Genomic DNA, 27,974 nt, shown 5'->3' on the forward strand with positions numbered 1-27,974 from the left:
CCAACATGGACACCATGAGGTAAAAATATGCAGACAATTTTATTAAATTGACAAAATGTTCATCTGTACAGCAAAAAAAAAGCACAATGTAAAATCTCAATATTACATCGTGGCATAACCTGAACAAAAAATATAACAGCAGATCCATAACGTTGTACAGAAAGAAAAGGACAAAACTGGTTATCATCATCAGTCTGTTTCAAAGAAGTCTCACTTCAAACCAACCAAAACAGACAGGAAGAAGGACAAACTTTTGTTTAAAATGAATAGAGCGTCCAGGTGTTGCTGAAGCAGGAGAGAGGTCCAGCTCCTGGAGAGCAGAGGAGCTTTGTGACCTTCTCATGTAGTTCAAACGGTCTCACGGAGGGCCTCGGTGTCCAGACTCTCCCCTCGTTTCTGTTTCCAGGGTTGAGATGTGGAGGATGGTGGTGCCAGATTTACAACAGGGCCAGATCTGGCCCAAGATGACCTCTAAAGGGGCCTAATGTTACTCTAAGGTCCAAGGCCCTTCTGTTATTTTCATAGGGAGACTGGAAGCCAAAACAGACACTCCATCTAAACATGAATCAGATTCTCAACTGCGATACATTTCTAGAAACATAAAACCCTTGTCACTTTCATATCACATCGAAATAATTTCACAAATGTAAAATACACATTTACTGAAGTGGTGTGAAGTCCTTCAGTGAAACGTTTTTGGGGTATCTGTACTTTATTTATATTTTTACTTCACTACATTCCTGAAAATAATGTACTTTTTACTCCATACATTTTCCCTGACACCCAAAAAGTACATTTTGAATGCTTAGCAGGACAGGAAAATGGTCTAATTTATACACTTATCAAGAGAACACGGTCAAGAGAACACGGTCAAGAGAACACGGTCAAGAGAACACGGTCAAGAGAACACGGTCAAGAGAACACGGTCATTTATACTTTTACCTTTTGATCTGTAAGTATAGTTTAGCAATTATGTTGACTTTTTATACTGATGTATATTTACAACCAAAGACTTTTAACTCAAAGAACAAACTTTTGTTTGAAATTAATAGAGCGTCCAGGTGTTGCTGAAGCAGGAGAGAGGTCCAGTTCCTGGAGAGCAGAGGAGCTTTGTGACCTTCTCATGTAGTAGTATTTTACTGGGTGACTCACTTTCACTTGAGTCATTTTCTATTAAAGTATCTTTACTTTGACTCAAGTATGAGAATGCATTTTTTACACTGCTGCTGTACACCGTTTTGACCAGCTATATCACAGTTGCAGCCGACAGAATATTTCAGTGACGACACGTTTTCTGGCGGTCTGCTTCCATTACACACAGGTGTCAGGTGCATGCTAGATATCTAATTAGCACAGGTGTCAGGTGCATGATAGATATCTAATTAGCACAGGTGTCAGGCGCATGCTAGATATCTAATTAGCACAGGTGTCAGGTGCATACTAGATATCTAATTAGCACAGGTGTCAGGTGCATGCTAGATATCTAACTAGCACAGGTGTCAGGTGCATGATAGATATCTAATTAGCACAGGTGTCAGGTGCATGCTAGATATCTAATTAGCACAGGTGTCAGGTGCATGCTAGATATCTAATTAGCACAGGTGTCAGGCGCATGCTAGATATCTAATTAGCACAGGTGTCAGGTGCATACTAGATATCTAATTAGCACAGGTGGTGTCTCGGTGGTCCGTCGACACTAACATGGATTCATTTAAACTGGACACAGCAGATCATCTAGATGACAGCGTCAACCGAGAAAATACCTTTCTGAAAACTCCCCCCCGACTCTAACACCATCTGATTCCTAATTAAAACAGAAAAACATTTCTCAAATAAATAGCTTCTCATTTTCAGTTTATTGAGAAAAAATTGTAATTATTGAATTAGAATTTCAGTTTATTTCCTGAACTGACCAACTTCTATTGGAATGGATCCCAACAGGCCCCTTGACCTCTGACCTCTGTGGAGCAAGACATATTGAGGATGCATCCCAACAGGCCCTTGACCTCTGACCTCTGTGGAGCAAGACATATTGAGGATGCATCCCAAAATGCACCTCATTCCCTACATAGCGCACTACGTTTGACCACGACCCATAGGGCCCTGGTCCAAAGTAGTGCAGTTAATAGGGAATAGGGAGGCCTTTTGTTACAGAGACGCAGAACGACTTCCCTATTCAATGCTAGCAGCTATAACAGGAGCCACGTACTGTAGTAGGGACACAGTGGACGTAAACACAATAGAAAAACAACCTGACAACACACCATCATCATCATCACAGTCAAAACAACCAGCTCAGGTAGCAGAACAAACACATTTACAATCAACATGAATTGTTGTTCTTGTACAATATGACATTTATTTAACTTTAGCATTTACTAAAGGAGGCACATACATGACCAACAGGCCAGTGTCCCAAATGGAATCCTTTCCCCTCTGTCGTGCACTACTATTGACCAGGACTTATAGGGTAAAGGGGACACTACTGTTGACCAGGGCCCATAGGGTAAAGGGGACACTACTGTTGACCAGGGCCCATAGGGTAAAGGGGACACTACTGTTGACCAGGGCCCATAGGATAAAGGGGACAATACTGTTAACCAGGGCCCATAGGGTAAAGGGGACACTACTGTTGACCAGGGCCCATAGGGTAAAGGGGACACTACTGTTGACCAGGGCCCATAGGATAAAGGGGACACTACTGTTGACCAGGGTCCATAGGGTAAAGGGGACACTACTGTTAACCAGGGCCCATAGGATAAAGGGGACACTACTGTTGACCAGGGCCCATAGGGTAAAGGGGACACTACTGTTGACCAGGGCCCATAGGGTAAAGGGGACACTACTGTTGACCAGGGCCCATAGGGTGAAGGGGACACTACTGTTAACCAGGGCCCATAGGGTAAAGGGGACACCCCCCCCCCCCCCCCATCCATAGAGACTGGTAAAAATCCACCATCATGTCTTCAAGGCGCCCCCCCCCCCCTCCTCATTGGACTAGACTGGGTTATCCAGATATGAGACACTTCATAAAAACTCTGAATCAATATTAGTAAACAATAAACAAGTCTGCAAAACAAACAAACAAACAACCAGTAGGACCAACAGCCTTCTTCAAGAGGAGGTTCAGGGCCAGTTTTAGGACCAGTAGGACCAACAGCCTTCTTCAAGAGGAGGTTCAGGGCCAGTTTTAGGTCCAACAGTAGCCAGCTTCAAGAGGAGGTTCAGGGCCAGTTTTAGGACCAGTAGGACCAACAGCCTTCTTCAAGAGGAGGTTCAGGGCCAGTTTTAGGACCAGTAGGACCAACAGCCTTCTTCAAGAGGAGGTTCAGGGACAGTTTTAGGTCCAACAGTAGCCAGCTTCAAGAGGAGGTTCAGGGCCAGTTTTAGGACCAGTAGGACCAACAGCCTTCTTCAAGAGGAGGTTCAGGGCCAGTTTTAGGACCAGTAGGACCAACAGCCTTCTTCAAGAGGAGGTTCTCAGAGGTCCGTTAAAAGCGCAGAGAGCATCATGAAGAACAAGGAACACACCAGGCAGGTCCGAGATACTGTTGTCAAGAAGTTTAAAGCCGGATTTGGATACAAAAAGATTTCCCAAGCCTTAAACATCCCAAGGAGCACTGTGCAAGCGATAATATTGAAATGGAAGGAGTATCAGACCACTGCAAATCTACCAAGACCTGGCCGTCCCTCTAAACTTTCAGCTCATACAAGGAGAAGACTGATCAGAGATGCAGCCAAGAGGCCCATGATCACTCTGGATGAACTGCAGAGATCTACAGCTGAGGTGGGAGACTCTGTCCATAGGACAACAATCAGTCGTATATTGCACAAATCTGGCCTTTATGGAAGAGTGGCAAGAAGAAAGCCATTTCTTAAAGATTTCCATAAAAAGTGTTGTTTAAAGTTTGCCACAAGCCACCTGGGAGACACACCAAACATGTGGAAGAAGGTGCTCTGGTCAGATGAAACCAAAATTGAACTTTTTGGCAACAATGCGAAACGTTATGTTTGGCGTAAAAGCAACACAGCTGAACACACCATCCCCACTGTCAAACATGGTGGTGGCAGCATCATGGTTTGGGCCTGCTTTTCTTCAGCAGGGACAGGGAAGATGGTTACAATTGATGGGAAGATGGATGGAGCCAAATACAGGACCATTCTGGGAGAAAACCTGATGGAGTCTGCAAAAGACCTGAGACTGGGACGGAGATTTGTCTTCCAACAAGACAATGATCCAAAACATAAAGCAAAATCTACAATGGAATGGTTCAAAAATAAACATATCCAGGTGTTAGAATGGCCAAGTCAAAGTCCAGACCTGAATCCAATCGAGAATCTGTGGAATGAACTGAAAACTGCTGTTCACAAATGCTCTCCATCCAACCTCACTGAGCTCGAGCTGTTTTGCAAGGAGGAATGGGAAAAAATTTCAGTCTCTCTATGTGCAAAACTGATAGAGACATACCCCAAGCGACTTACAGCTGTAATCGCAGCAAAAGGTGGCGCTACAAAGTATTAACTTAAGGGGGCTGAATAATTTTGCACGCCCAATTTTTCAGTTTTTGATTTGTTAAAAAGGTTTGAAATATCCAATAAATATTTGTTCCACTTCATGATTGTGTCCCACTTGTTGTTGATTCTTCACAAAAAAATACAGTTTTATATCTTTATGTTTGAAGCCTGAAATGTGGCAAAAGGTCGCAAAGTTCAAGGGGGCCGAATACTTTCGCAAGGCACTATAAACTACTGCAGCATAAATACTGGAGGCTGAGACAGGAGGGGTCAGGAGACACTGTTGCCCCATCCGAGGACACACCCGGACAGGGCCAAACAGGAAGGATATAACCCCACCCACTTTGCCAAAGCACAGCCCCCACACCACTAGAGGGATATCTTCAACCACCAACCTACCATCCTGAGACAAGGCTGAGTATAGCCCACAAAGATCTCCGCCATGGCACAACCCAAGGGGGGGGGGCGCCAACCCAGACAGGATGACCACATCAGTGAATCAACCCACTCAGGTGACGCACCCCTTCCAGGGACGGCATGAGAGAGCCCCAGTAAGCCAGTGACTCAGCCCCTGTAATAGGGTTAGAGGCAGAGAATCCCAGTGGAAAGAGGGGAACCGGCCAGGCAGAGACAGCAAGGGCGGTTCGTTGCTCCAGAGCCTTTCCGTTCACCTTCCCACTCCTGGGTCAGACTACACTCAATCATATGACCCACTGAAGAGATGAGTCTTCAGTAAAGACTTAAAGGTTGAGACCGAGTTTGCATCTCTGACATGGGTAGGCAGACCGTTCCATAAAAATTGAGCTCTATAGGAGAAAGCCCTGCCTCCAGATGTTTGCTTAGAAATTCTAGGGACAATTAGGACGCCTGCGTCTTGTGACCGTAGCGTACGTGTAGGTATGTACGGCAGGACCAAATCAGAGATAGGTAGGAGCAAGCCCATGTAATGCTTTGTAGGTTAGCAGTAAAACCTTGAAATCAGCCCTTGCTTTGACAGGAAGCCAGTGTAGGGAGGCTAGCACTGGAGTAATATGATACCATTTTTTGGTTCTAGTCAGGATTCTAGCAGCCGTATTTAGCACTAACTGAAGTTTATTTAGTGCTTTATCCGGGTAGCCGGAAAGTAGAGCATTGCAGTAGTCTAACCTAGAAGTGACAAAAGCATGGATTCATTTTTCTGCATCATTTTTGGACAGAAAGTTTCTGATTTTTGCAATGTTACGTAGATGGAAAAAAGCTGTCCTTGAAATGGTCTTGATATGTTCTTCAAAAGAGAGATCAGGGTCCAGAGTAACGCCGAGGTCCTTCACAGTTTTATTTGAGACGACTGTACAACCATTAAGACTAATTGTCAGATTCAACAGAAGATCTCTTTGTTTCTCGGGACCTAGAACAAGCATCTCTGTTTTGTCCGAATTTAAAAGTAGAAAGTTTGCAGCCATCCACTTACTTATGTCTGAAACACATGCTTCTAGCAAGGGCAATTTTGGGGCTTCACCATGTTTCATTGAAATGTACAGCTGTGTGTCATCCGCATAGCAGTGAAAGTTAACATTATGTTTTCGAATAACATCCCCAAGAGGTAAAATATATAGTGAAAACAATAGTGGTCCTAAAACGGAACCTTGAGGAACACCGAAATTTACAGTTGATTTGTCAGAGGACAAACCATTCACAGAGACAAACTGATATCTTTCCGACAGATAAGATCTAAACCAGGCCAGAACTTGTCCGTGTAGACCAATTTGGGTTTCCAATCTCTCCAAAAGAATGTGGTGATCAATGGTATCAAAAGCAGCACTAAGGTCTAGGAGCACGAGGACAGATGCAGAGCCTCGGTCCGATGCCATTAAAATGTAATTTACCACCTTCACAAGTGCAGTCTCAGTGCTATGATGGGGTCTAAAACCAGACTGAAGCATTTCGTATACATTGTTTGTCTTCAGGAAGGCAGTGAGTTGCTGCGCAACAGCCTTTTCAAAAATTTTTGAGAGGAATGGAAGATTCGATATAGGCCGATAGTTTTTTATATTTTCTGGGTCAAGGTTTGGCTTTTTCAAGAGAGGCTTTATTACTGCCACTTTTAGTGAGTTTGGTACACATCCGGTGGATAGAGAGCCGTTTATTATGTTCAACATAGGAGGGCCAAGCACAGGAAGCAGCTCTTTCAGTAGTTTAGTTGGAATAGGGTCCAGTATGCAGCTTGAAGGTTTAGAGGCCATGATTATTTTCATCATTGTGTCAAGAGATATAGTACTAAAACACTTGAGCGTCTCTCTTGATCCTAGGTCCTGGCAGAGTTGTGCAGACTCAGGACAACTGAGCTTTGAAGGAATACGCAGATTTAAAGAGGAGTCCGTAATTTGCTTTCTAATAATCATAATCTTTTCCTCACTCCATGATCTTAATCTAATCATAATCTTTTCCGCACTCCATGGTGCTGGAAAGAAATCTCTGCTGTTGGGACAGCTTTATGTTGGCCGTGCAGCGCGACTCCTTCGCATGGAGTTGATCAGGCTGTTGATTGTGGAATGTTGCCCCACTCCTCTTCAATGGTTGTGCGAAGTTGCTGGATATTGGAGGGAACTGGAACACGCTGTCATACAAGTCGATCCAACAGTGGAGGCCCCTCAGAGGAGGATCATCCTCCTCAGTGAATTTATAAAACATTTAAAAAGTTATCCTTTTAGATAAAACTACACTAAATATATTCACGTCACCAAATAACTGATTCAAACAAACTGTTTTGCAATGTTGGGGTTTGGCCGTCATTGTAAATACGATTTTGTTCTTAACTGACTTGTCTAGTTAAATAAAGGTTAAATAAAAATTAAATATCCAATATGAAAAACGTACTGAACATCGTGTAATGCAAATGGGATAATTAACAATGGGATTTTAAAGTGTTTTCTAAAGTTGATTACAATTATACCAATAATATTATGAATACTATTACTAAATGTAGCATTCAAAATGTGTTGTTTTACCGTTACCATGATAACTATCTAGTATCATTTATTTTTAATGCTGCTAACAATAATGTCAATGCTATATTAGCATTTATGGCAAAAACTATATATTTTTTATATTGTTAAACACATTTCAAAATTTGCTAACATTTCCCCATAAAAAGTAACTCATATCGACCTTTTTATTATTTTTCACCATCTTCATTGCCGGACTTTTATATTGAAGGAAAACTGCCAAGGTCAGGGCATTATTCTTGCTGGCGGAACGGAGGTAATGTTTACGATCCCATCGCCACTGCGTGAACAGCATCTTCACGAAACGTCATTGGTCATTACTGTACTAGTCAAATGTCAAAAAATGTCCACGTATTGTTTCGATACATTAATATTGTTCCATTTATGAGGAAAGGAGAGACTGCTCTTATCCAGTTGTCTTCAATACAAACATCTGTTAGAAATACATTGCTTTCCTATCGCATGACACCAACAGTCATTCTGAAATACATTGCTTTCCTATCGCATGACACCAACAGTCATTCTGAAATACCCAACATGGACACCATGAGGTAAAAATATGCAGACAATTTTATTAAATTGACAAAATGTTCATCTGTACAGCAAAAAAAAAACACAAAATCTCAATATTACATCGTGGCATAACCTGAACAAAAAATATAACAGCAGATCCATAACGTTGTACAGAAAGAAAAGGACAAAACTGGTTATCATCATCAGTCTGTTTCAAATAAGTCTCACTTCAAACCGACGAAAACAGACAGGAAGAAGGACAAACTTTGTTTAAAATGAATAGAGCGTCCAGGTGTTGCTGAAGCAGGAGAGAGGTCCAGTTCCTGGAGAGCAGAGGAGCTATGTGACCTTCTCATGTAGTCCAAACGGTCTCACGGAGGGCCTCGGTGTCCAGACTCTCCCCTCGTTTCTGTTTCCAGGGTTGAGATGTGGAGGATGGTGGTGCCAGATTTACAACAGGGCCAGATCTGGCCCAAGATGACCTCTAAAGGGGCCTAATGTTACTCTAAGGTCCAAGGCCCTTCTGTTATTTTCATAGGGAGACTGGAAGCCAAAACAGACACTCCATCTAAACATGAATCAGATTCTCAACTGCGATACATTTCTAGAAACATAAAACCCTTGTCACTTTCATATCACATCGAAATAATTTCACAAATGTAAAATACACATTTACTGAAGTGGTGTGAAGTCCTTCAGTGAAACGTTTTTGGGGTATCTGTACTTTATTTATATTTTTACTTCACTACATTCCTGAAAATAATGTACTTTTTACTCCATACATTTTCCCTGACACCCAAAAAGTACATTTTGAATGCTTAGCAGGACAGGAAAATGGTCTAATTTATACACTTATCAAGAGAACACGGTCAAGAGAACATGGTCATTTATACTTTTACTTTTGATCTGTAAGTATAGTTTAGCAATTATGTTGACTTTTTATACTGATGTATATTTAAAACCAAAGACTTTTAACTCAAAGAACAAACTTTTGTTTGAAATGAATAGAGCGTCCAGGTGTTGCTGAAGCAGGAGAGAGGTCCAGTTCCTGGAGAGCAGAGGAGCTTTGTGACCTTCTCATGTAGTAGTATTTTACTGGGTGACTCACTTTCACTTGAGTCATTTTCTATTAAAGTATCTTTACTTTGACTCAAGTATGAGAATGCATTTTTTACACTGCTGCTGTACACCGTTTTGACCAGCTATATCACAGTTGCAGCCGACAGAATATTTCAGTGACGACACGTTTTCTGGCGGTCTGCTTCCATTACACACAGGTGTCAGGTGCATGCTAGATATCTAATTAGCACAGGTGTCAGGTGCATGATAGATATCTAATTAGCACAGGTGTCAGGCGCATGCTAGATATCTAATTAGCACAGGTGTCAGGTGCATACTAGATATCTAATTAGCACAGGTGTCAGGTGCATGCTAGATATCTAACTAGCACAGGTGTCAGGTGCATGATAGATATCTAATTAGCACAGGTGTCAGGTGCATGCTAGATATCTAATTAGCACAGGTGTCAGGTGCATGCTAGATATCTAATTAGCACAGGTGTCAGGCGCATGCTAGATATCTAATTAGCACAGGTGTCAGGTGCATACTAGATATCTAATTAGCACAGGTGGTGTCTCGGTGGTCCGTCGACACTAACATGGATTCATTTAAACTGGACACAGCAGATCATCTAGATGACAGCGTCAACCGAGAAAATACCTTTCTGAAAACTCCCCCCCGACTCTAACACCATCTGATTCCTAATTAAAACAGAAAAACATTTCTCAAATAAATAGCTTCTCATTTTCAGTTTATTGAGAAAAAATTGTAATTATTGAATTAGAATTTCAGTTTATTTCCTGAACTGACCAACTTCTATTGGAATGGATCCCAACAGGCCCCTTGACCTCTGACCTCTGTGGAGCAAGACATATTGAGGATGCATCCCAACAGGCCCTTGACCTCTGACCTCTGTGGAGCAAGACATATTGAGGATGCATCCCAAAATGCACCTCATTCCCTACATAGCGCACTACGTTTGACCACGACCCATAGGGCCCTGGTCCAAAGTAGTGCAGTTAATAGGGAATAGGGAGGCCTTTTGTTACAGAGACGCAGAACGACTTCCCTATTCAATGCTAGCAGCTATAACAGGAGCCACGTACTGTAGTAGGGACACAGTGGACGTAAACACAATAGAAAAACAACCTGACAACACACCATCATCATCATCACAGTCAAAACAACCAGCTCAGGTAGCAGAACAAACACATTTACAATCAACATGAATTGTTGTTCTTGTACAATATGACATTTATTTAACTTTAGCATTTACTAAAGGAGGCACATACATGACCAACAGGCCAGTGTCCCAAATGGAATCCTATCCCCTCTGTCGTGCACTACTATTGACCAGGACTTATAGGGTAAAGGGGACACTACTGTTGACCAGGGCCCATAGGGTAAAGGGGACACTACTGTTGACCAGGGCCCATAGGGTAAAGGGGACACTACTGTTGACCAGGGCCCATAGGATAAAGGGGACAATACTGTTAACCAGGGCCCATAGGGTAAAGGGGACACTACTGTTGACCAGGGCCCATAGGGTAAAGGGGACACTACTGTTGACCAGGGCCCATAGGATAAAGGGGACACTACTGTTGACCAGGGTCCATAGGGTAAAGGGGACACTACTGTTAACCAGGGCCCATAGGATAAAGGGGACACTACTGTTGACCAGGGCCCATAGGGTAAAGGGGACACTACTGTTGACCAGGGCCCATAGGGTAAAGGGGACACTACTGTTGACCAGGGCCCATAGGGTGAAGGGGACACTACTGTTAACCAGGGCCCATAGGGTAAAGGGGACACCCCCCCCCCCCCCCCCCCATCCATAGAGACTGGTAAAAATCCACCATCATGTCTTCAAGGCGCCCCCCCCCCCTCCTCATTGGACTAGACTGGGTTATCCAGATATGAGACACTTCATAAAAACTCTGAATCAATATTAGTAAACAATAAACAAGTCTGCAAAACAAACAAACAAACAACCAGTAGGACCAACAGCCTTCTTCAAGAGGAGGTTCAGGGCCAGTTTTAGGACCAGTAGGACCAACAGCCTTCTTCAAGAGGAGGTTCAGGGCCAGTTTTAGGTCCAACAGTAGCCAGCTTCAAGAGGAGGTTCAGGGCCAGTTTTAGGACCAGTAGGACCAACAGCCTTCTTCAAGAGGAGGTTCAGGGCCAGTTTTAGGACCAGTAGGACCAACAGCCTTCTTCAAGAGGAGGTTCAGGGACAGTTTTAGGTCCAACAGTAGCCAGCTTCAAGAGGAGGTTCAGGGCCAGTTTTAGGACCAGTAGGACCAACAGCCTTCTTCAAGAGGAGGTTCAGGGCCAGTTTTAGGACCAGTAGGACCAACAGCCTTCTTCAAGAGGAGGTTCTCAGAGGTCCGTTAAAAGCGCAGAGAGCATCATGAAGAACAAGGAACACACCAGGCAGGTCCGAGATACTGTTGTCAAGAAGTTTAAAGCCGGATTTGGATACAAAAAGATTTCCCAAGCCTTAAACATCCCAAGGAGCACTGTGCAAGCGATAATATTGAAATGGAAGGAGTATCAGACCACTGCAAATCTACCAAGACCTGGCCGTCCCTCTAAACTTTCAGCTCATACAAGGAGAAGACTGATCAGAGATGCAGCCAAGAGGCCCATGATCACTCTGGATGAACTGCAGAGATCTACAGCTGAGGTGGGAGACTCTGTCCATAGGACAACAATCAGTCGTATATTGCACAAATCTGGCCTTTATGGAAGAGTGGCAAGAAGAAAGCCATTTCTTAAAGATTTCCATAAAAAGTGTTGTTTAAAGTTTGCCACAAGCCACCTGGGAGACACACCAAACATGTGGAAGAAGGTGCTCTGGTCAGATGAAACCAAAATTGAACTTTTTGGCAACAATGCGAAACGTTATGTTTGGCGTAAAAGCAACACAGCTGAACACACCATCCCCACTGTCAAACATGGTGGTGGCAGCATCATGGTTTGGGCCTGCTTTTCTTCAGCAGGGACAGGGAAGATGGTTACAATTGATGGGAAGATGGATGGAGCCAAATACAGGACCATTCTGGGAGAAAACCTGATGGAGTCTGCAAAAGACCTGAGACTGGGACGGAGATTTGTCTTCCAACAAGACAATGATCCAAAACATAAAGCAAAATCTACAATGGAATGGTTCAAAAATAAACATATCCAGGTGTTAGAATGGCCAAGTCAAAGTCCAGACCTGAATCCAATCGAGAATCTGTGGAATGAACTGAAAACTGCTGTTCACAAATGCTCTCCATCCAACCTCACTGAGCTCGAGCTGTTTTGCAAGGAGGAATGGGAAAAAATTTCAGTCTCTCTATGTGCAAAACTGATAGAGACATACCCCAAGCGACTTACAGCTGTAATCGCAGCAAAAGGTGGCGCTACAAAGTATTAACTTAAGGGGGCTGAATAATTTTGCACGCCCAATTTTTCAGTTTTTGATTTGTTAAAAAGGTTTGAAATATCCAATAAATATTTGTTCCACTTCATGATTGTGTCCCACTTGTTGTTGATTCTTCACAAAAAAATACAGTTTTATATCTTTATGTTTGAAGCCTGAAATGTGGCAAAAGGTCGCAAAGTTCAAGGGGGCCGAATACTTTCGCAAGGCACTATAAACTACTGCAGCATAAATACTGGAGGCTGAGACAGGAGGGGTCAGGAGACACTGTTGCCCCATCCGAGGACACACCCGGACAGGGCCAAACAGGAAGGATATAACCCCACCCACTTTGCCAAAGCACAGCCCCCACACCACTAGAGGGATATCTTCAACCACCAACCTACCATCCTGAGACAAGGCTGAGTATAGCCCACAAAGATCTCCGCCATGGCACAACCCAAGGGGGGGGGCGCCAACCCAGACAGGATGACCACATCAGTGAATCAACCCACTCAGGTGACGCACCCCTTCCAGGGACGGCATGAGAGAGCCCCAGTAAGCCAGTGACTCAGCCCCTGTAATAGGGTTAGAGGCAGAGAATCCCAGTGGAAAGAGGGGAACCGGCCAGGCAGAGACAGCAAGGGCGGTTCGTTGCTCCAGAGCCTTTCCGTTCACCTTCCCACTCCTGGGTCAGACTACACTCAATCATATGACCCACTGAAGAGATGAGTCTTCAGTAAAGACTTAAAGGTTGAGACCGAGTTTGCATCTCTGACATGGGTAGGCAGACCGTTCCATAAAAATTGAGCTCTATAGGAGAAAGCCCTGCCTCCAGATGTTTGCTTAGAAATTCTAGGGACAATTAGGACGCCTGCGTCTTGTGACCGTAGCGTACGTGTAGGTATGTACGGCAGGACCAAATCAGAGATAGGTAGGAGCAAGCCCATGTAATGCTTTGTAGGTTAGCAGTAAAACCTTGAAATCAGCCCTTGCTTTGACAGGAAGCCAGTGTAGGGAGGCTAGCACTGGAGTAATATGATACCATTTTTTGGTTCTAGTCAGGATTCTAGCAGCCGTATTTAGCACTAACTGAAGTTTATTTAGTGCTTTATCCGGGTAGCCGGAAAGTAGAGCATTGCAGTAGTCTAACCTAGAAGTGACAAAAGCATGGATTCATTTTTCTGCATCATTTTTGGACAGAAAGTTTCTGATTTTTGCAATGTTACGTAGATGGAAAAAAGCTGTCCTTGAAATGGTCTTGATATGTTCTTCAAAAGAGAGATCAGGGTCCAGAGTAACGCCGAGGTCCTTCACAGTTTTATTTGAGACGACTGTACAACCATTAAGACTAATTGTCAGATTCAACAGAAGATCTCTTTGTTTCTCGGGACCTAGAACAAGCATCTCTGTTTTGTCCGAATTTAAAAGTAGAAAGTTTGCAGCCATCCACTTACTTATGTCTGAAACACATGCTTCTAGCAAGGGCAATTTTGGGGCTTCACCATGTTTCATTGAAATGTACAGCTGTGTGTCATCCGCATAGCAGTGAAAGTTAACATTATGTTTTCGAATAACATCCCCAAGAGGTAAAATATATAGTGAAAACAATAGTGGTCCTAAAACGGAACCTTGAGGAACACCGAAATTTACAGTTGATTTGTCAGAGGACAAACCATTCACAGAGACAAACTGATATCTTTCCGACAGATAAGATCTAAACCAGGCCAGAACTTGTCCGTGTAGACCAATTTGGGTTTCCAATCTCTCCAAAAGAATGTGGTGATCAATGGTATCAAAAGCAGCACTAAGGTCTAGGAGCACGAGGACAGATGCAGAGCCTCGGTCCGATGCCATTAAAATGTAATTTACCACCTTCACAAGTGCAGTCTCAGTGCTATGATGGGGTCTAAAACCAGACTGAAGCATTTCGTATACATTGTTTGTCTTCAGGAAGGCAGTGAGTTGCTGCGCAACAGCCTTTTCAAAAATTTTTGAGAGGAATGGAAGATTCGATATAGGCCGATAGTTTTTTATATTTTCTGGGTCAAGGTTTGGCTTTTTCAAGAGAGGCTTTATTACTGCCACTTTTAGTGAGTTTGGTACACATCCGGTGGATAGAGAGCCGTTTATTATGTTCAACATAGGAGGGCCAAGCACAGGAAGCAGCTCTTTCAGTAGTTTAGTTGGAATAGGGTCCAGTATGCAGCTTGAAGGTTTAGAGGCCATGATTATTTTCATCATTGTGTCAAGAGATATAGTACTAAAACACTTGAGCGTCTCTCTTGATCCTAGGTCCTGGCAGAGTTGTGCAGACTCAGGACAACTGAGCTTTGAAGGAATACGCAGATTTAAAGAGGAGTCCGTAATTTGCTTTCTAATAATCATAATCTTTTCCTCACTCCATGATCTTAATCTAATCATAATCTTTTCCGCACTCCATGGTGCTGGAAAGAAATCTCTGCTGTTGGGACAGCTTTATGTTGGCCGTGCAGCGCGACTCCTTCGCATGGAGTTGATCAGGCTGTTGATTGTGGAATGTTGCCCCACTCCTCTTCAATGGTTGTGCGAAGTTGCTGGATATTGGAGGGAACTGGAACACGCTGTCATACAAGTCGATCCAACAGTGGAGGCCCCTCAGAGGAGGATCATCCTCCTCAGTGAATTTATAAAACATTTAAAAAGTTATCCTTTTAGATAAAACTACACTAAATATATTCACGTCACCAAATAATTGATTCAAACAAACTGTTTGGCAATGTTGGGGTTTGGCCGTCATTGTAAATACGATTTTGTTCTTAACTGACTTGTCTAGTTAAATAAAGGTTAAATAAAAATTAAATATCCAATATGAAAAACGTACTGAACATCGTGTAATGCAAATGGGATAATTAACAATGGGATTTTAAAGTGTTTTCTAAAGTTGATTACAATTATACCAATAATATTATGAATATTATTACTAAATGTAGCATTCAAAATGTGTTGTTTTACTGTTACCATGATAACTATCTAGTATCATTTATTTTTAATGCTGCTAACAATAATGTCAATGCTATATTAATTTTTGCCTTAAATGCCATCTTTTTTTTATATTGTTAAACAAAATTCAAAATTTGCTAACATTTCCCCATAAACAGTAACTCATATCGACCTTTTTATTATTTTTCACCATCTTCATTGCCGGACTTTTATATTGAAGGAGGTACGGAGGTAATGTTTACGATCCCATCGCCGAGCGCTGCGTGAACAGGATCTTCACGAAACGTCATTGGTCATTACTGTACTAGTAAAATGTCAAAAAATATCCACATATGTCATTGTTTCGATACATTAATATTGTTCCATTTATGAGGAAAGGAGAGACTGCTCTTATCCAGTTGTCTTCAATACAAACATCTGTTAGAAATACATTGCTTTCCTATCGCATGACACCAACAGTCATTCTGAAATACATTGCTTTCCTATCGCATGACACCAACAGTCATTCTGAAATACATTGCTTTCCTATCGCATGACACCAACAGTCATTCTGAAATACATTGCTTTCCTATCGCATGACACCAACAGTCATTCTGAAATACATTGCTTTCCTATGGCATGACACCAACAGTCATTCTGAAATACATTGCTTTCCTATCGCATGACACCAACAGTCATTCTGAAATACATTGCTTTCCTATCGCATGACACCAACAGTCATTCTGAAATACATTGCTTTCGTATCGCATGACACCAACAGTCATTCTGAAATACATTGCTTTCCTATCGCATGACACCAACAGTCATTCTGAAATACATTGCTTTCCTATCGCATGACACCAACAGTCATTCTGAAATACCCAACATGGACACCATGAGGTAAAAATATGCAGACAATTTTATTAAATTGACAAAATGTTCATCTGTACAGCAAAAAAAAAGCACAATGTAAAATCTCAATATTACATCGTGGCATAACCTGAACAAAAAATATAACAGCAGATCCATAACGTTGTACAGAAAGAAAAGGACAAAACTGGTTATCATCATCAGTCTGTTTCAAAGAAGTCTCACTTCAAACCAACCAAAACAGACAGGAAGAAGGACAAACTTTTGTTTGAAATGAATAGAGCGTCCAGGTGTTGCTGAAGCAGGAGAGAGGTCCAGTTCCTGGAGAGCAGAGGAGCTATGTGACCTTCTCATGTAGTTCAAACGGTCTCACGGAGGGCCTCGGTGTCCAGACTCTCCCCTCGTTTCTGTTTCCAGGGTTGAGATGTGGAGGATGGTGGTGCCAGATTTACAACAGGGCCAGATCTGGCCCAAGATGACCTCTAAAGGGGCCTAATGTTACTCTAAGGTCCAAGGCCCTTCTGTTATTTTCATAGGGAGACTGGAAGCCAAAACAGACACTCCATCTAAACATGAATCAGATTCTCAACTGCGATACATTTCTAGAAACATAAAACCCTTGTCACTTTCATATCACATCGAAATAATTTCACAAATGTAAAATACACATTTACTGAAGTGGTGTGAAGTCCTTCAGTGAAACGTTTTTGGGGTATCTGTACTTTATTTATATTTTTACTTCACTACATTCCTGAAAATAATGTACTTTTTACTCCATACATTTTCCCTGACACCCAAAAAGTACATTTTGAATGCTTAGCAGGACAGGAAAATGGTCTAATTTATACACTTATCAAGAGAACACGGTCAAGAGAACATGGTCATTTATACTTTTACTTTTGATCTGTAAGTATAGTTTAGCAATTATGTTGACTTTTTATACTGATGTATATTTAAAACCAAAGACTTTTAACTCAAAGAACAAACTTTTGTTTGAAATGAATAGAGCGTCCAGGTGTTGCTGAAGCAGGAGAGAGGTTCAGCTCCTGAAGAGCAGAGGTGCTTTGTGACCTTCTCATGTAGTAGTATTTTACTGGGTGACTCACTTTCACCTGAGTCATTTTCTATTAAAGTATCTTTACTTTGACTCAAGTATGAGAATGCATTTTTTACACTGCTGCTGTACACCGTTTTGACCAGCTATATCACAGTTGCAGCCGACAGAATATTTCAGTGACAACACGTTTTCTGGCGGTCTGCTTCCATTACACACAGGTGTCAGGTGCATGCTAGATATCTAACTAGCACAGGTGTCAGGTGCATGATAGATATCTAATTAGCACAGGTGTCAGGTGCATGCTAGATATCTAACTAGCACAGGTGTCAGGTGCATGCTAGATATCTAATTAGCACAGGTGTCAGGTGAATGCTAGATATCTAATTAGCACAGGTGTCAGGTGAATGCTAGATATCAAATTAGCACAGGTGTCAGGTGCATGATAGATATCTAACTAGCACAGGTGTCAGGTGCATGCTAGATATCTAACTAGCACAGGTGTCAGGTGAATGCTAGATATCTAACTAGCACAGGTGTCAGGTGAATGCTAGATATCTAACTAGCACAGGTGTCAGGTGAATGCTAGATATCTAACTAGCACAGGTGTCAGGTGCATGCTAGATATCTAACTAGCACAGGTGTCAGGTGAATGCTAGATATCTAACTAGCACAGGTGTCAGGTGCATGCTAGATATCTAATTAGCACAGGTGTCAGGTGCATGCTAGATATCTAACTAGCACAGGTGTCAGGTGAATGCTAGATATCTAACTAGCACAGGTGTCAGGTGCATGCTAGATATCTAACTAGCACAGGTGTCAGGTGAATGCTAGATATCTAACTAGCACAGGTGTCAGGTGCATGCTAGATATCTAATTAGCACAGGTGTCAGGTGCATGCTAGATATCTAACTAGCACAGGTGTCAGGTGAATGCTAGATATCTAACTAGCACAGGTGTCAGGTGCATGCTAGATATCTAATTAGCACAGGTGTCAGGTGAATGCTAGATATCTAACTAGCACAGGTGTCAGGTGAATGCTAGATATCTAACAAGCACAGGTGTCAGGTGAATGCTAGATATCTAACTAGCACAGGTGTCAGGTGCATGCTAGATATCTAATTAGCACAGGTGTCAGGTGCATGCTAGATATCTAACTAGCACAGGTGTCAGGTGAATGCTAGATATCTAACTAGCACAGGTGTCAGGTGAATGCTAGATATCTAACTAGCACAGGTGTCAGGTGCATGCTAGATATCTAATTAGCACAGGTGTCAGGTGCATGCTAGATATCTAACTAGCACAGGTGTCAGGTGCATGCTAGATATCTAACTAGCACAGGTGTCAGGTGCATGCTAGATATCTAACTAGCACAGGTGTCAGGTGCATGCTAGATATCTAACTAGCACAGGTGTCAGGTGCATGCTAGATCTCTAATTAGCACAGGTGTCAGGTGCATGCTAGATATCTAATTAGCACAGGTGTCAGGTGCATGCTAGATATCTAACTAGCACAGGTGTCAGGTGCATGCTAGATCTCTAATTAGCACAGGTGTCAGGTGCATGCTAGATATCTAACTAGCACAGGTGTCAGGTGAATGCTAGATATCTAACTAGCACAGGTGTCAGGTGAATGCTAGATATCTAACTAGCACAGGTGTCAGGTGCATGCTAGATATCTAATTAGCACAGGTGTCAGGTGCATGCTAGATATCTAACTAGCACAGGTGTCAGGTGAATGCTAGATATCTAACTAGCACAGGTGTCAGGTGCATGCTAGATATCTAACTAGCACAGGTGTCAGGTGCATGCTAGATATCTAATTAGCACAGGTGTCAGGTGCATGCTAGATCTCTAATTAGCACAGGTGTCAGGTGAATGCTAGATATCTAACTAGCACAGGTGTCAGGTGCATGCTAGATATCTAACTAGCACAGGTGTCAGGTGCATGCTAGATATCTAACTAGCACAGGTGTCAGGTGAATGCTAGATATCTAATTAGCACAGGTGTCAGGTGAATGCTAGATATCTAACTAGCACAGGTGTCAGGTGAATGCTAGATATCTAACTAGCACAGGTGTCAGGTGCATGCTAGATATCTAACTAGCACAGGTGTCAGGTGCATGCTAGATATCTAATTAGCACAGGTGTCAGGTGAATGCTAGATCTCTAATTAGCACAGGTGTCAGGTGCATGCTAGATATCTAACTAGCACAGGTGTCAGGTGCATGCTAGATATCTAATTAGCACAGGTGTCAGGTGCATGCTAGATATCTAATTAGCACAGGTGTCAGGTGCATGCTAGATATCTAATTAGCACAGGTGTCAGGTGCATGCTAGATATCTAATTAGCACAGGTGTCAGGTGCATGCTAGATATCTAATTAGCACAGGTGTCAGGTGCATGCTAGATATCTAATTAGCACAGGTGTCAGGTGCATGCTAGATATCTAATTAGCACAGGTGTCAGGTGCATGCTAGATATCTAATTAGCACAGGTGTCAGGTGCATGCTAGATATCTAATTAGCACAGGTGTCAGGTGCATGCTAGATATCTAATTAGCACAGGTGGTGTCTCGGTGGTCCGTCGACACTAACATGGATTCATTCAAACTGGACACAGCAGATCATCTAGATGACAGCGTCAACCGAGAAAATACCTTTCTGAAAACTCCCCCCCCCCCGACTCTAACACCATCTGATTCCTAATTAAAACAGAAAAACATTTCTCAAATAAATAGCTTCTCATTTTCAGTTTATTGAGAAAAAATTGTAATTATTGAATTAGAATTTCAGTTTATTTCCTGAACTGACCAACTTCTATTGGAATGGATCCCAACAGGCCCCTGACCTCTGACCTCTGTGGAGCAAGACATATTGAGGATGCATCCCAACATGCCCTTGACCTCTGACCTCTGTGGAGCAAGACATATTGAGGATGCATCCCAAAATGCACCTCATTCCCTACATAGCGCACTACGTTTGACCACGACCCAAAGGGCCCTGGTCCAAAGTAGTGCAGTTAATAGGGAATAGGGAGGCCTTTTGTTACAGAGACGCAGAACGACTTCCCTATTCAATGCTAGCAGCTATAACAGGAGCCACGTACTGTAGTAGGGACACAGTGGACGTAAACACAATAGAAAAACAACCTGACAACACACCATCATCATCATCACAGTCAAAACAACCAGCTCAGGTAGCAGAACTAAACACATTTACAATCAACATGAATTGTTGTTCTTGTACAATATGACATTTATTTAACTTTAGCATTTACTAAAGGAGGCACATACATGACCAACAGGCCAGTGTCCCAAATGGAATCCTATCCCCTCTGTCGTGCACTACTATTGACCAGGGCCCATAGGGTGAAGGGGACACTACTGTTGACCAGGACCCATAGGGTAAAGGGGACACTACTGTTGACCAGGGCCCATAGGATAAAGGGGACACTACTGTTGACCAGGGTCCATAGGATAAAGGGGACACTACTGTTGACCAGGGCACATAGGATAAAGGGGACACTACTGTTGACCAGGGCCCATAGGGTAAAGGGGACACTACTGTTGACCAGGGCCCATAGGGTAAAGGGGACACTACTGTTGACCAGGGCCCATAGGGTAAAGGGGACACTACTGTTGACCAGGGCCCATAGGATAAAGGGGACACTACTGTTGACCAGGGTCCATAGGGTAAAGGGGACACTACTGTTAACCAGGGCCCATAGGATAAAGGGGACACTACTGTTAACCAGGGCCCATAGGGTGAAGGGGACACTACTGTTGACCAGGGCCCATAGGATAAAGGGGACAATACTGTTAACCAGGGCCCATAGGGTAAAGGGGACACTACTGTTGACCAGGGCCCATAGGGTAAAGGGGACACTACTGTTGACCAGGGCCCTTAGGATAAAGGGGACACTACTGTTGACCAGGGCCCATAGGGTAAAGGGGACACTACTGTTGACCAGGGCCCATAGGATAAAGGGGACACTACTGTTGACCAGGGTCCATAGGGTAAAGGGGACACTACTGTTAACCAGGGCCCATAGGGTAAAGGGGACACTACTGTTGACCAGGGCCCATAGGGTAAAGGGGACACTACTGTTGACCAGGGCCCATAGGGTGAAGGGGACACTACTGTTAACCAGGGCCCATAGGGTAAAGGGGAAACTACTGTTAACCAGGGCCCATAGGATAAAGGGGACACTACTGTTAACCAGGGCCCATAGGGTGAAGGGGACACTACTGTTGGCCAGGGCCCATAGGGTGAAGGGGACACTACTGTTGACCAGGGCCCATAGGATAAAGGGGACACTACCGTTAACCAGGGCCCATAGGGTAAAGGGGACACTACTGTTGGCCAGGGCCCATAGGATAAAGGGGACACTACCGTTAACCAGGGCCCATAGGGTGAAGGGGACACTACTGTTGGCCAGGGCCCATAGGGTGAAGGGGACACTACTGTTGACCAGGGCCCATAGGATAAAGGGGACACTACCGTTAACCAGGGCCCATAGGGTAAAGGGGACACTACTGTTAACCAGGGCCCATAGGATAAAGGGGACACTACTGTTAACCAGGGCCAATATGACAAATGGGACACTACTGTTAACCAGGGCCCATAGGGTGAAGGGGACACTACTGTTAACCAGGGCACATTGGATAAAGGGGACACTACTGTTGACCAGGGCCCATAGGGTAAAGGGGACACTACTGTTGACCAGGGCCCATAGGGTAAAGGGGACACTACTGTTGACCAGGGCCCATAGGGTAAAGGGGACACTACTGTTGACCAGGGCCCATAGGATAAAGGGGACACTACTGTTGACCAGGGTCCATAGGGTAAAGGGGACACTACTGTTAACCAGGGCCCATAGGATAAAGGGGACACTACTGTTAACCAGGGCCCATAGGGTGAAGGGGACACTACTGTTGACCAGGGCCCATAGGATAAAGGGGACAATACTGTTAACCAGGGCCCATAGGGTAAAGGGGACACTACTGTTGACCAGGGCCCATAGGGTAAAGGGGACACTACTGTTGACCAGGGCCCTTAGGATAAAGGGGACACTACTGTTGACCAGGGCCCATAGGGTAAAGGGGACACTACTGTTGACCAGGGCCCATAGGATAAAGGGGACACTACTGTTGACCAGGGTCCATAGGGTAAAGGGGACACTACTGTTAACCAGGGCCCATAGGGTAAAGGGGACACTACTGTTGACCAGGGCCCATAGGGTAAAGGGGACACTACTGTTGACCAGGGCCCATAGGGTGAAGGGGACACTACTGTTAACCAGGGCCCATAGGGTAAAGGGGAAACTACTGTTAACCAGGGCCCATAGGATAAAGGGGACACTACTGTTAACCAGGGCCCATAGGGTGAAGGGGACACTACTGTTGGCCAGGGCCCATAGGGTGAAGGGGACACTACTGTTGACCAGGGCCCATAGGATAAAGGGGACACTACTGTTAACCAGGGCCCATAGGGTAAAGGGGACACTACTGTTAACCAGGGCCCATAGGATAAAGGGGACACTACTGTTAACCAGGGCCAATATGACAAAGGGGACACTACTGTTAACCAGGGCCCATAGGGTGAAGGGGACACTACTGTTAACCAGGGCCCATAGGATAAAGGGGACACTACTGTTGACCAGGGTCCATAGGGTAAAGGGGACACTACTGTTAACCAGGGCCCATAGGATAAAGGGGACACTACTGTTAACCAGGGCCCATAGGGTGAAGGGGACACTACTGTTGACCAGGGCCCATAGGATAAAGGGGACAATACTGTTAACCAGGGCCCATAGGGTAAAGGGGACACTACTGTTGACCAGGGCCCATAGGGTAAAGGGGACACTACTGTTGACCAGGGCCCTTAGGATAAAGGGGACACTACTGTTGACCAGGGCCCATAGGGTAAAGGGGACACTACTGTTGACCAGGGCCCATAGGATAAAGGGGACACTACTGTTGACCAGGGTCCATAGGGTAAAGGGGACACTACTGTTAACCAGGGCCCATAGGGTAAAGGGGACACTACTGTTGACCAGGGCCCATAGGGTAAAGGGGACACTACTGTTGACCAGGGCCCATAGGGTGAAGGGGACACTACTGTTAACCAGGGCCCATAGGGTAAAGGGGAAACTACTGTTAACCAGGGCCCATAGGATAAAGGGGACACTACTGTTAACCAGGGCCCATAGGGTGAAGGGGACACTACTGTTGGCCAGGGCCCATAGGGTGAAGGGGACACTACTGTTGACCAGGGCCCATAGGATAAAGGGGACACTACTGTTAACCAGGGCCCATAGGGTAAAGGGGACACTACTGTTAACCAGGGCCCATAGGATAAAGGGGACACTACTGTTAACCAGGGCCAATATGACAAAGGGGACACTACTGTTAACCAGGGCCCATAGGGTGAAGGGGACACTACTGTTAACCAGGGTCCATAGGGTAAAGGGGACACTACTGTTAACCAGGGCCCATAGGGTAAAGGGGACACTACTGTTGACCAGGGCCCATAGGGTAAAGGGGACACTACTGTTGACCAGGGCCCATAGGGTGAAGGGGACACTACTGTTAACCAGGGCCCATAGGGTAAAGGGGAAACTACTGTTAACCAGGGCCCATAGGATAAAGGGGACACTACTGTTAACCAGGGCCCATAGGGTGAAGGGGACACTACTGTTGGCCAGGGCCCATAGGGTGAAGGGGACACTACTGTTGACCAGGGCCCATAGGATAAAGGGGACACTACTGTTAACCAGGGCCCATAGGGTAAAGGGGACACTACTGTTAACCAGGGCCCATAGGATAAAGGGGACACTACTGTTAACCAGGGCCCATAGGGTGAAGGGGACACTACTGTTGACCAGGGCCCATAGGATAAAGGGGACAATACTGTTAACCAGGGCCCATAGGGTAAAGGGGACACTACTGTTGACCAGGGCCCATAGGGTAAAGGGGACACTACTGTTGACCAGGGCCCTTAGGATAAAGGGGACACTACTGTTGACCAGGGCCCATAGGGTAAAGGGGACACTACTGTTGACCAGGGCCCATAGGATAAAGGGGACACTACTGTTGACCAGGGTCCATAGGGTAAAGGGGACACTACTGTTAACCAGGGCCCATAGGGTAAAGGGGACACTACTGTTGACCAGGGCCCATAGGGTAAAGGGGACACTACTGTTGACCAGGGCCCATAGGGTGAAGGGGACACTACTGTTAACCAGGGCCCATAGGGTAAAGGGGACACTACTGTTGACCAGGGCCCATAGGGTGAAGGGGACACTACTGTTAACCAGGGCCCATAGGGTAAAGGGGAAACTACTGTTGACCAGGGCCCATAGGGTAAAGGGGACACTACTGTTGACCAGGGCCCATAGGATAAAGGGGACACTACTGTTGACCAGGGTCCATAGGGTAAAGGGGACACTACTGTTAACCAGGGCCCATAGGGTGAAGGGGACACTACTGTTGACCAGGGCCCATAGGATAAAGGGGACACTACTGTTAACCAGGGCCCATAGGATAAAGGGGACACTACTGTTAACCAGGGCCAATATGACAAAGGGGACACTACTGTTAACCAGGGCCCATAGGGTGAAGGGGACACTACTGTTAACCAGGGCCCATAGGGTAAAGGGGACACCCCCCCCCCCCCCATCCATAGAGACTGGTAAAAATCCACCATCATGTCTTGAAGGCGCCCCCCCCCTCCTCATTGGACTAGACCGGGTTATCCAGATATGAGACACTTCATAAAAACTCTGAATCAATATTAGTAAACAATAAACAAGTCTGCAAAACAAACAAACAAACAACCAGTAGGACCAACAGCCTTCTTCAAGAGGAGGTTCAGGGCCAGTTTTAGGTCCAACAGTAGCCAGCTTCAAGAGGAGGTTCAGGGCCAGTTTTAGGACCAGTAGGACCAACAGCCTTCTTCAAGAGGAGGTTCAGGGCCAGTTTTAGGACCAACAGCCTTCTTCAAGAGGAGGTTCAGGGCCAGTTTTAGGACCAACAGTATCCAGCTTCAAGAGAAGAGTATGGGCCAGTTTTAGGACCAACAGCCTTCTTCAAGAGGAGGTTCAGGGCCAGTTTTAGGACCAACAGTATCCAGCTTCAAGAGAAGAGTCTGGGCCAGTTTTAGGACCAACAGCCTTCTTCAAGAGGAGGTTCAGGGACAGTTTTAGAACCAACAGCCTTCTTCAAGAGGAGGTTCAGGGCCAGTTTTAGAACCAGTAGGACCAACAGCCTTCGTCAAGAGGAGGTTCAGGGCCAGTTTGAGAACCAGTAGGACCAACAGCCTTCTTCAAGAGGAGGTTCAAGTTTTCGGTCCAACAGTAGCCAGCTTCAAGAGGAGGTTCAGGGCCAGTTTTAGGACCAACAGTATCCTGCTTCAGGAGGAGGGTCAGGGCCCGTTTTAGGTCCAACAGTATCCTGCTTCAGGAGGAGGTTCAGGGCCAGTTTTAGGACCAACAGTAGCCAGCTTAAAGAGGAGGTTCAGGGCCAGTTTTAGGACCAGTAGGACCAACAGCCTGCTTCAGGAGGAGGTTCAGGGCCAGTTTTAGGACCAACAGCCTGCTTCAGGAGGAGGTTCAGGGCCAGTTTTAGGACCAGTAGGACCAACAGCCTGCTTCAGGAGGTGGTTCATGGCCAGTTTTAGGACCAACAATATCCTACTTCAGAAGGAGGTTCAGAGCCAGTTTTAGGACCAACAGTATCCTGCTTCAGGAGGAGGTTCAGGGCCAGTTTTAGGACCAACAGTATCCTACTTCAGGAGGAGGTTCAGAGCCAGTTTTAGGACCAGTAGGGCCAACAGTATCCTGCTTCAGGAGGAGGTTCAGGGCCAGTTTTAGGACCAACAGTATCCTACTTCAGGAGGAGGTTCAGAGCCAGTTTTAGGACCAGTAGGGCCAACAGTATCCTGCTTCAGGAGGAGGTTCAGGGTCAGTTTTAGGACCAGTAGGACCAACAGTATCCTGCTTCAGGAGGAGGTTAAGGGTCAGTTTTAGGACCAACAGTATCCTGCTTCGGGAGGTGGTTCAGGGCCAGTTTTAGGACCAGTAGGGCCAACAGTATCCTGCTAAAGGAGGAGGTTCAGGGCCAGTTTTAGGACCAACAGTGTTCTGCTTCAGGGGGAGGTTCAGGGCCAGTTTTAGGACCAACAGTATCCTGCTTCAGGAGGAGGTTCAGGGCCAGTTTTAGGACCAACAGTATCCTGCTTCAGGAGGTGGTTCAGGGCCAGTTTTAGGACCAACAGTATCCTGCTTCAGGAGGTGGTTCAGGGCCAGTTTTAGGACCAACAGTATCCTGCTTCAGGAGGTGGTTCAGGGCCAGTTTTAGGACCAACAGTATCCTGCTTCAGGAGGTGGTTCAGGGCCAGTTTTAGGACCAACAGTATCCTGCTTCAGGAGGAGGTTCAGGGCCAGTTTTAGGACCAGTAGGACCAACAGTAGCCTGCTTCAGGAGGTGGTTCAGGGCCAGTTTTAGGACCAACAGTATCCTGCTTCAGGAGGTGGTTCAGGGCCAGTTTTAGGACCAACAGTATCCTGCTTCAGGAGGAGGTTCAGGGCCAGTTTTAGGACCAACAGTATCCTGCTTCAGGAGGAGGTTCAGGGCCAGTTTTAGGACCAGTAGGACCAACAGTATCCTGTTTCAGGAGGTGTTTCAGGGCAACTTCTCAGTAGTAGTGGAGTGGATCAGTTTCTGGTGGGGGGGGGTGTCTTAACATGCCTCCTCTGGCTCTGTGGAGCTTGGCTGGTTACGGGTGGACCACAAGACTGGGGCTCTGGGTGGTGATAGGGGGGCTGGAGAGGGGCGGAGGTGGCTGGGGCAAGCCCGGGCTGTTTTTTTTTAGTTGGGCCTTTGGAAGAGACAGTCTGTTTCTGCCTACCAGGTGTAACCCTGTTCCCTACATAGTGCAGTACTTCTGACCAGAGACCCATAGAGTTAGTTCTCACACAAAGCCAGTTGATGAAGTGGACCAAGGAGATGACAACATTGATATTGTTCTGTGATGTCAGGTCCAGGTATGAAGGACCCCCACAGGGCTCTGGTCACAAGTAGTGCACTATATAGGCAATAGTACCATTTGGGAGTCAGTCTGTCCCAGGGAGGTCCGTCCGTCCCAGGGAGGTCCGTTCATCCCCCCTCTCTCTACCTGTCCTTCAGTTCCCTGGTGACTCTCTTGGTGATGCGTCCACACAGCAGGCCGACCAGGAAGAGGACAATCACCCCCAGGGAGATTATAAACAGGATGTAATTCTTAGAGGGGGAGGTCATCACCTGCATGGCAAGGTCTGAAAAACCCTCTGCTGGAGCGACCTGGGGGGGAGAGGGGGAATTATTAGAGGGGGAGGTCACCACCTGAGGGGGGGAGAGGGGGAATTATTAGAGGGGGAGGTCGCCACCTGGGGGGGAGATCACTACCTGGGGGGGAAAGAGAGGGAATTATTAGAGGGGGAGGTCACCACCTGGGGGGGGGGGGGGGAATATTAGAGGGGGAGGTCACCACCTGGGGGGGAGAGAGGGGATTATTAGAGGGGGAGATCACTACCTGGGGGGGAGAGAGAGGGAATTATTAGAGGGGGAGGTC

At 45.3% G+C, this 27,974-nt stretch overlaps 1 protein-coding gene and 2 long non-coding RNA genes across 13 annotated transcripts in view; 1 reads left to right on the forward strand and 2 right to left on the reverse strand.

Moving 5' to 3' along the window:
* Nucleotides 1–20: 20 nt before the first annotated feature.
* On the reverse strand, nucleotides 21–9,435 carry LOC118965018. The gene is made up of 2 exons (XR_005052399.1): nucleotides 8,912–9,435; nucleotides 21–942 (listed from the first exon to the last, which is right to left on the reverse strand). It is a non-coding gene; the product is annotated as an uncharacterized LOC118965018 (long non-coding RNA).
* Nucleotides 3,007–26,924, forward strand: LOC118965017. Of its 11 annotated transcripts, none has more exons than XR_005052393.1 (7): nucleotides 3,007–3,326; nucleotides 3,373–3,476; nucleotides 11,095–11,296; nucleotides 11,343–11,446; nucleotides 25,233–25,330; nucleotides 25,463–26,609; nucleotides 26,849–26,924. It is a non-coding gene; the product is annotated as an uncharacterized LOC118965017 (long non-coding RNA). The 11 variants fall into 11 exon arrangements; XR_005052396.1 differs by lacking the exon at nucleotides 26,849–26,924 and having other exon boundaries at nucleotides 25,463–25,831; nucleotides 25,930–26,318; XR_005052388.1 differs by lacking the exon at nucleotides 26,849–26,924 and having other exon boundaries at nucleotides 25,463–25,551; nucleotides 25,595–26,318.
* The window catches only part of LOC110510552 (Golgi apparatus protein 1-like), an 88,314-nt gene continuing 86,763 nt past the window's right edge, over nucleotides 26,424–27,974 (reverse strand). Inside the window, exon 23 of the mRNA XM_036981736.1 lies at nucleotides 26,424–27,703. Coding sequence (XP_036837631.1) covers nucleotides 27,536–27,703 — 168 coding nt within the window. The 3' untranslated portion in view covers nucleotides 26,424–27,535. The remainder of the gene's footprint in view (nucleotides 27,704–27,974) is intronic.

Source organism: Oncorhynchus mykiss, chromosome 6 (genome assembly GCF_013265735.2).
Source record: "Oncorhynchus mykiss isolate Arlee chromosome 6, USDA_OmykA_1.1, whole genome shotgun sequence".
NCBI classification, from domain to species: Eukaryota; Metazoa; Chordata; class Actinopteri; order Salmoniformes; family Salmonidae; genus Oncorhynchus; species Oncorhynchus mykiss.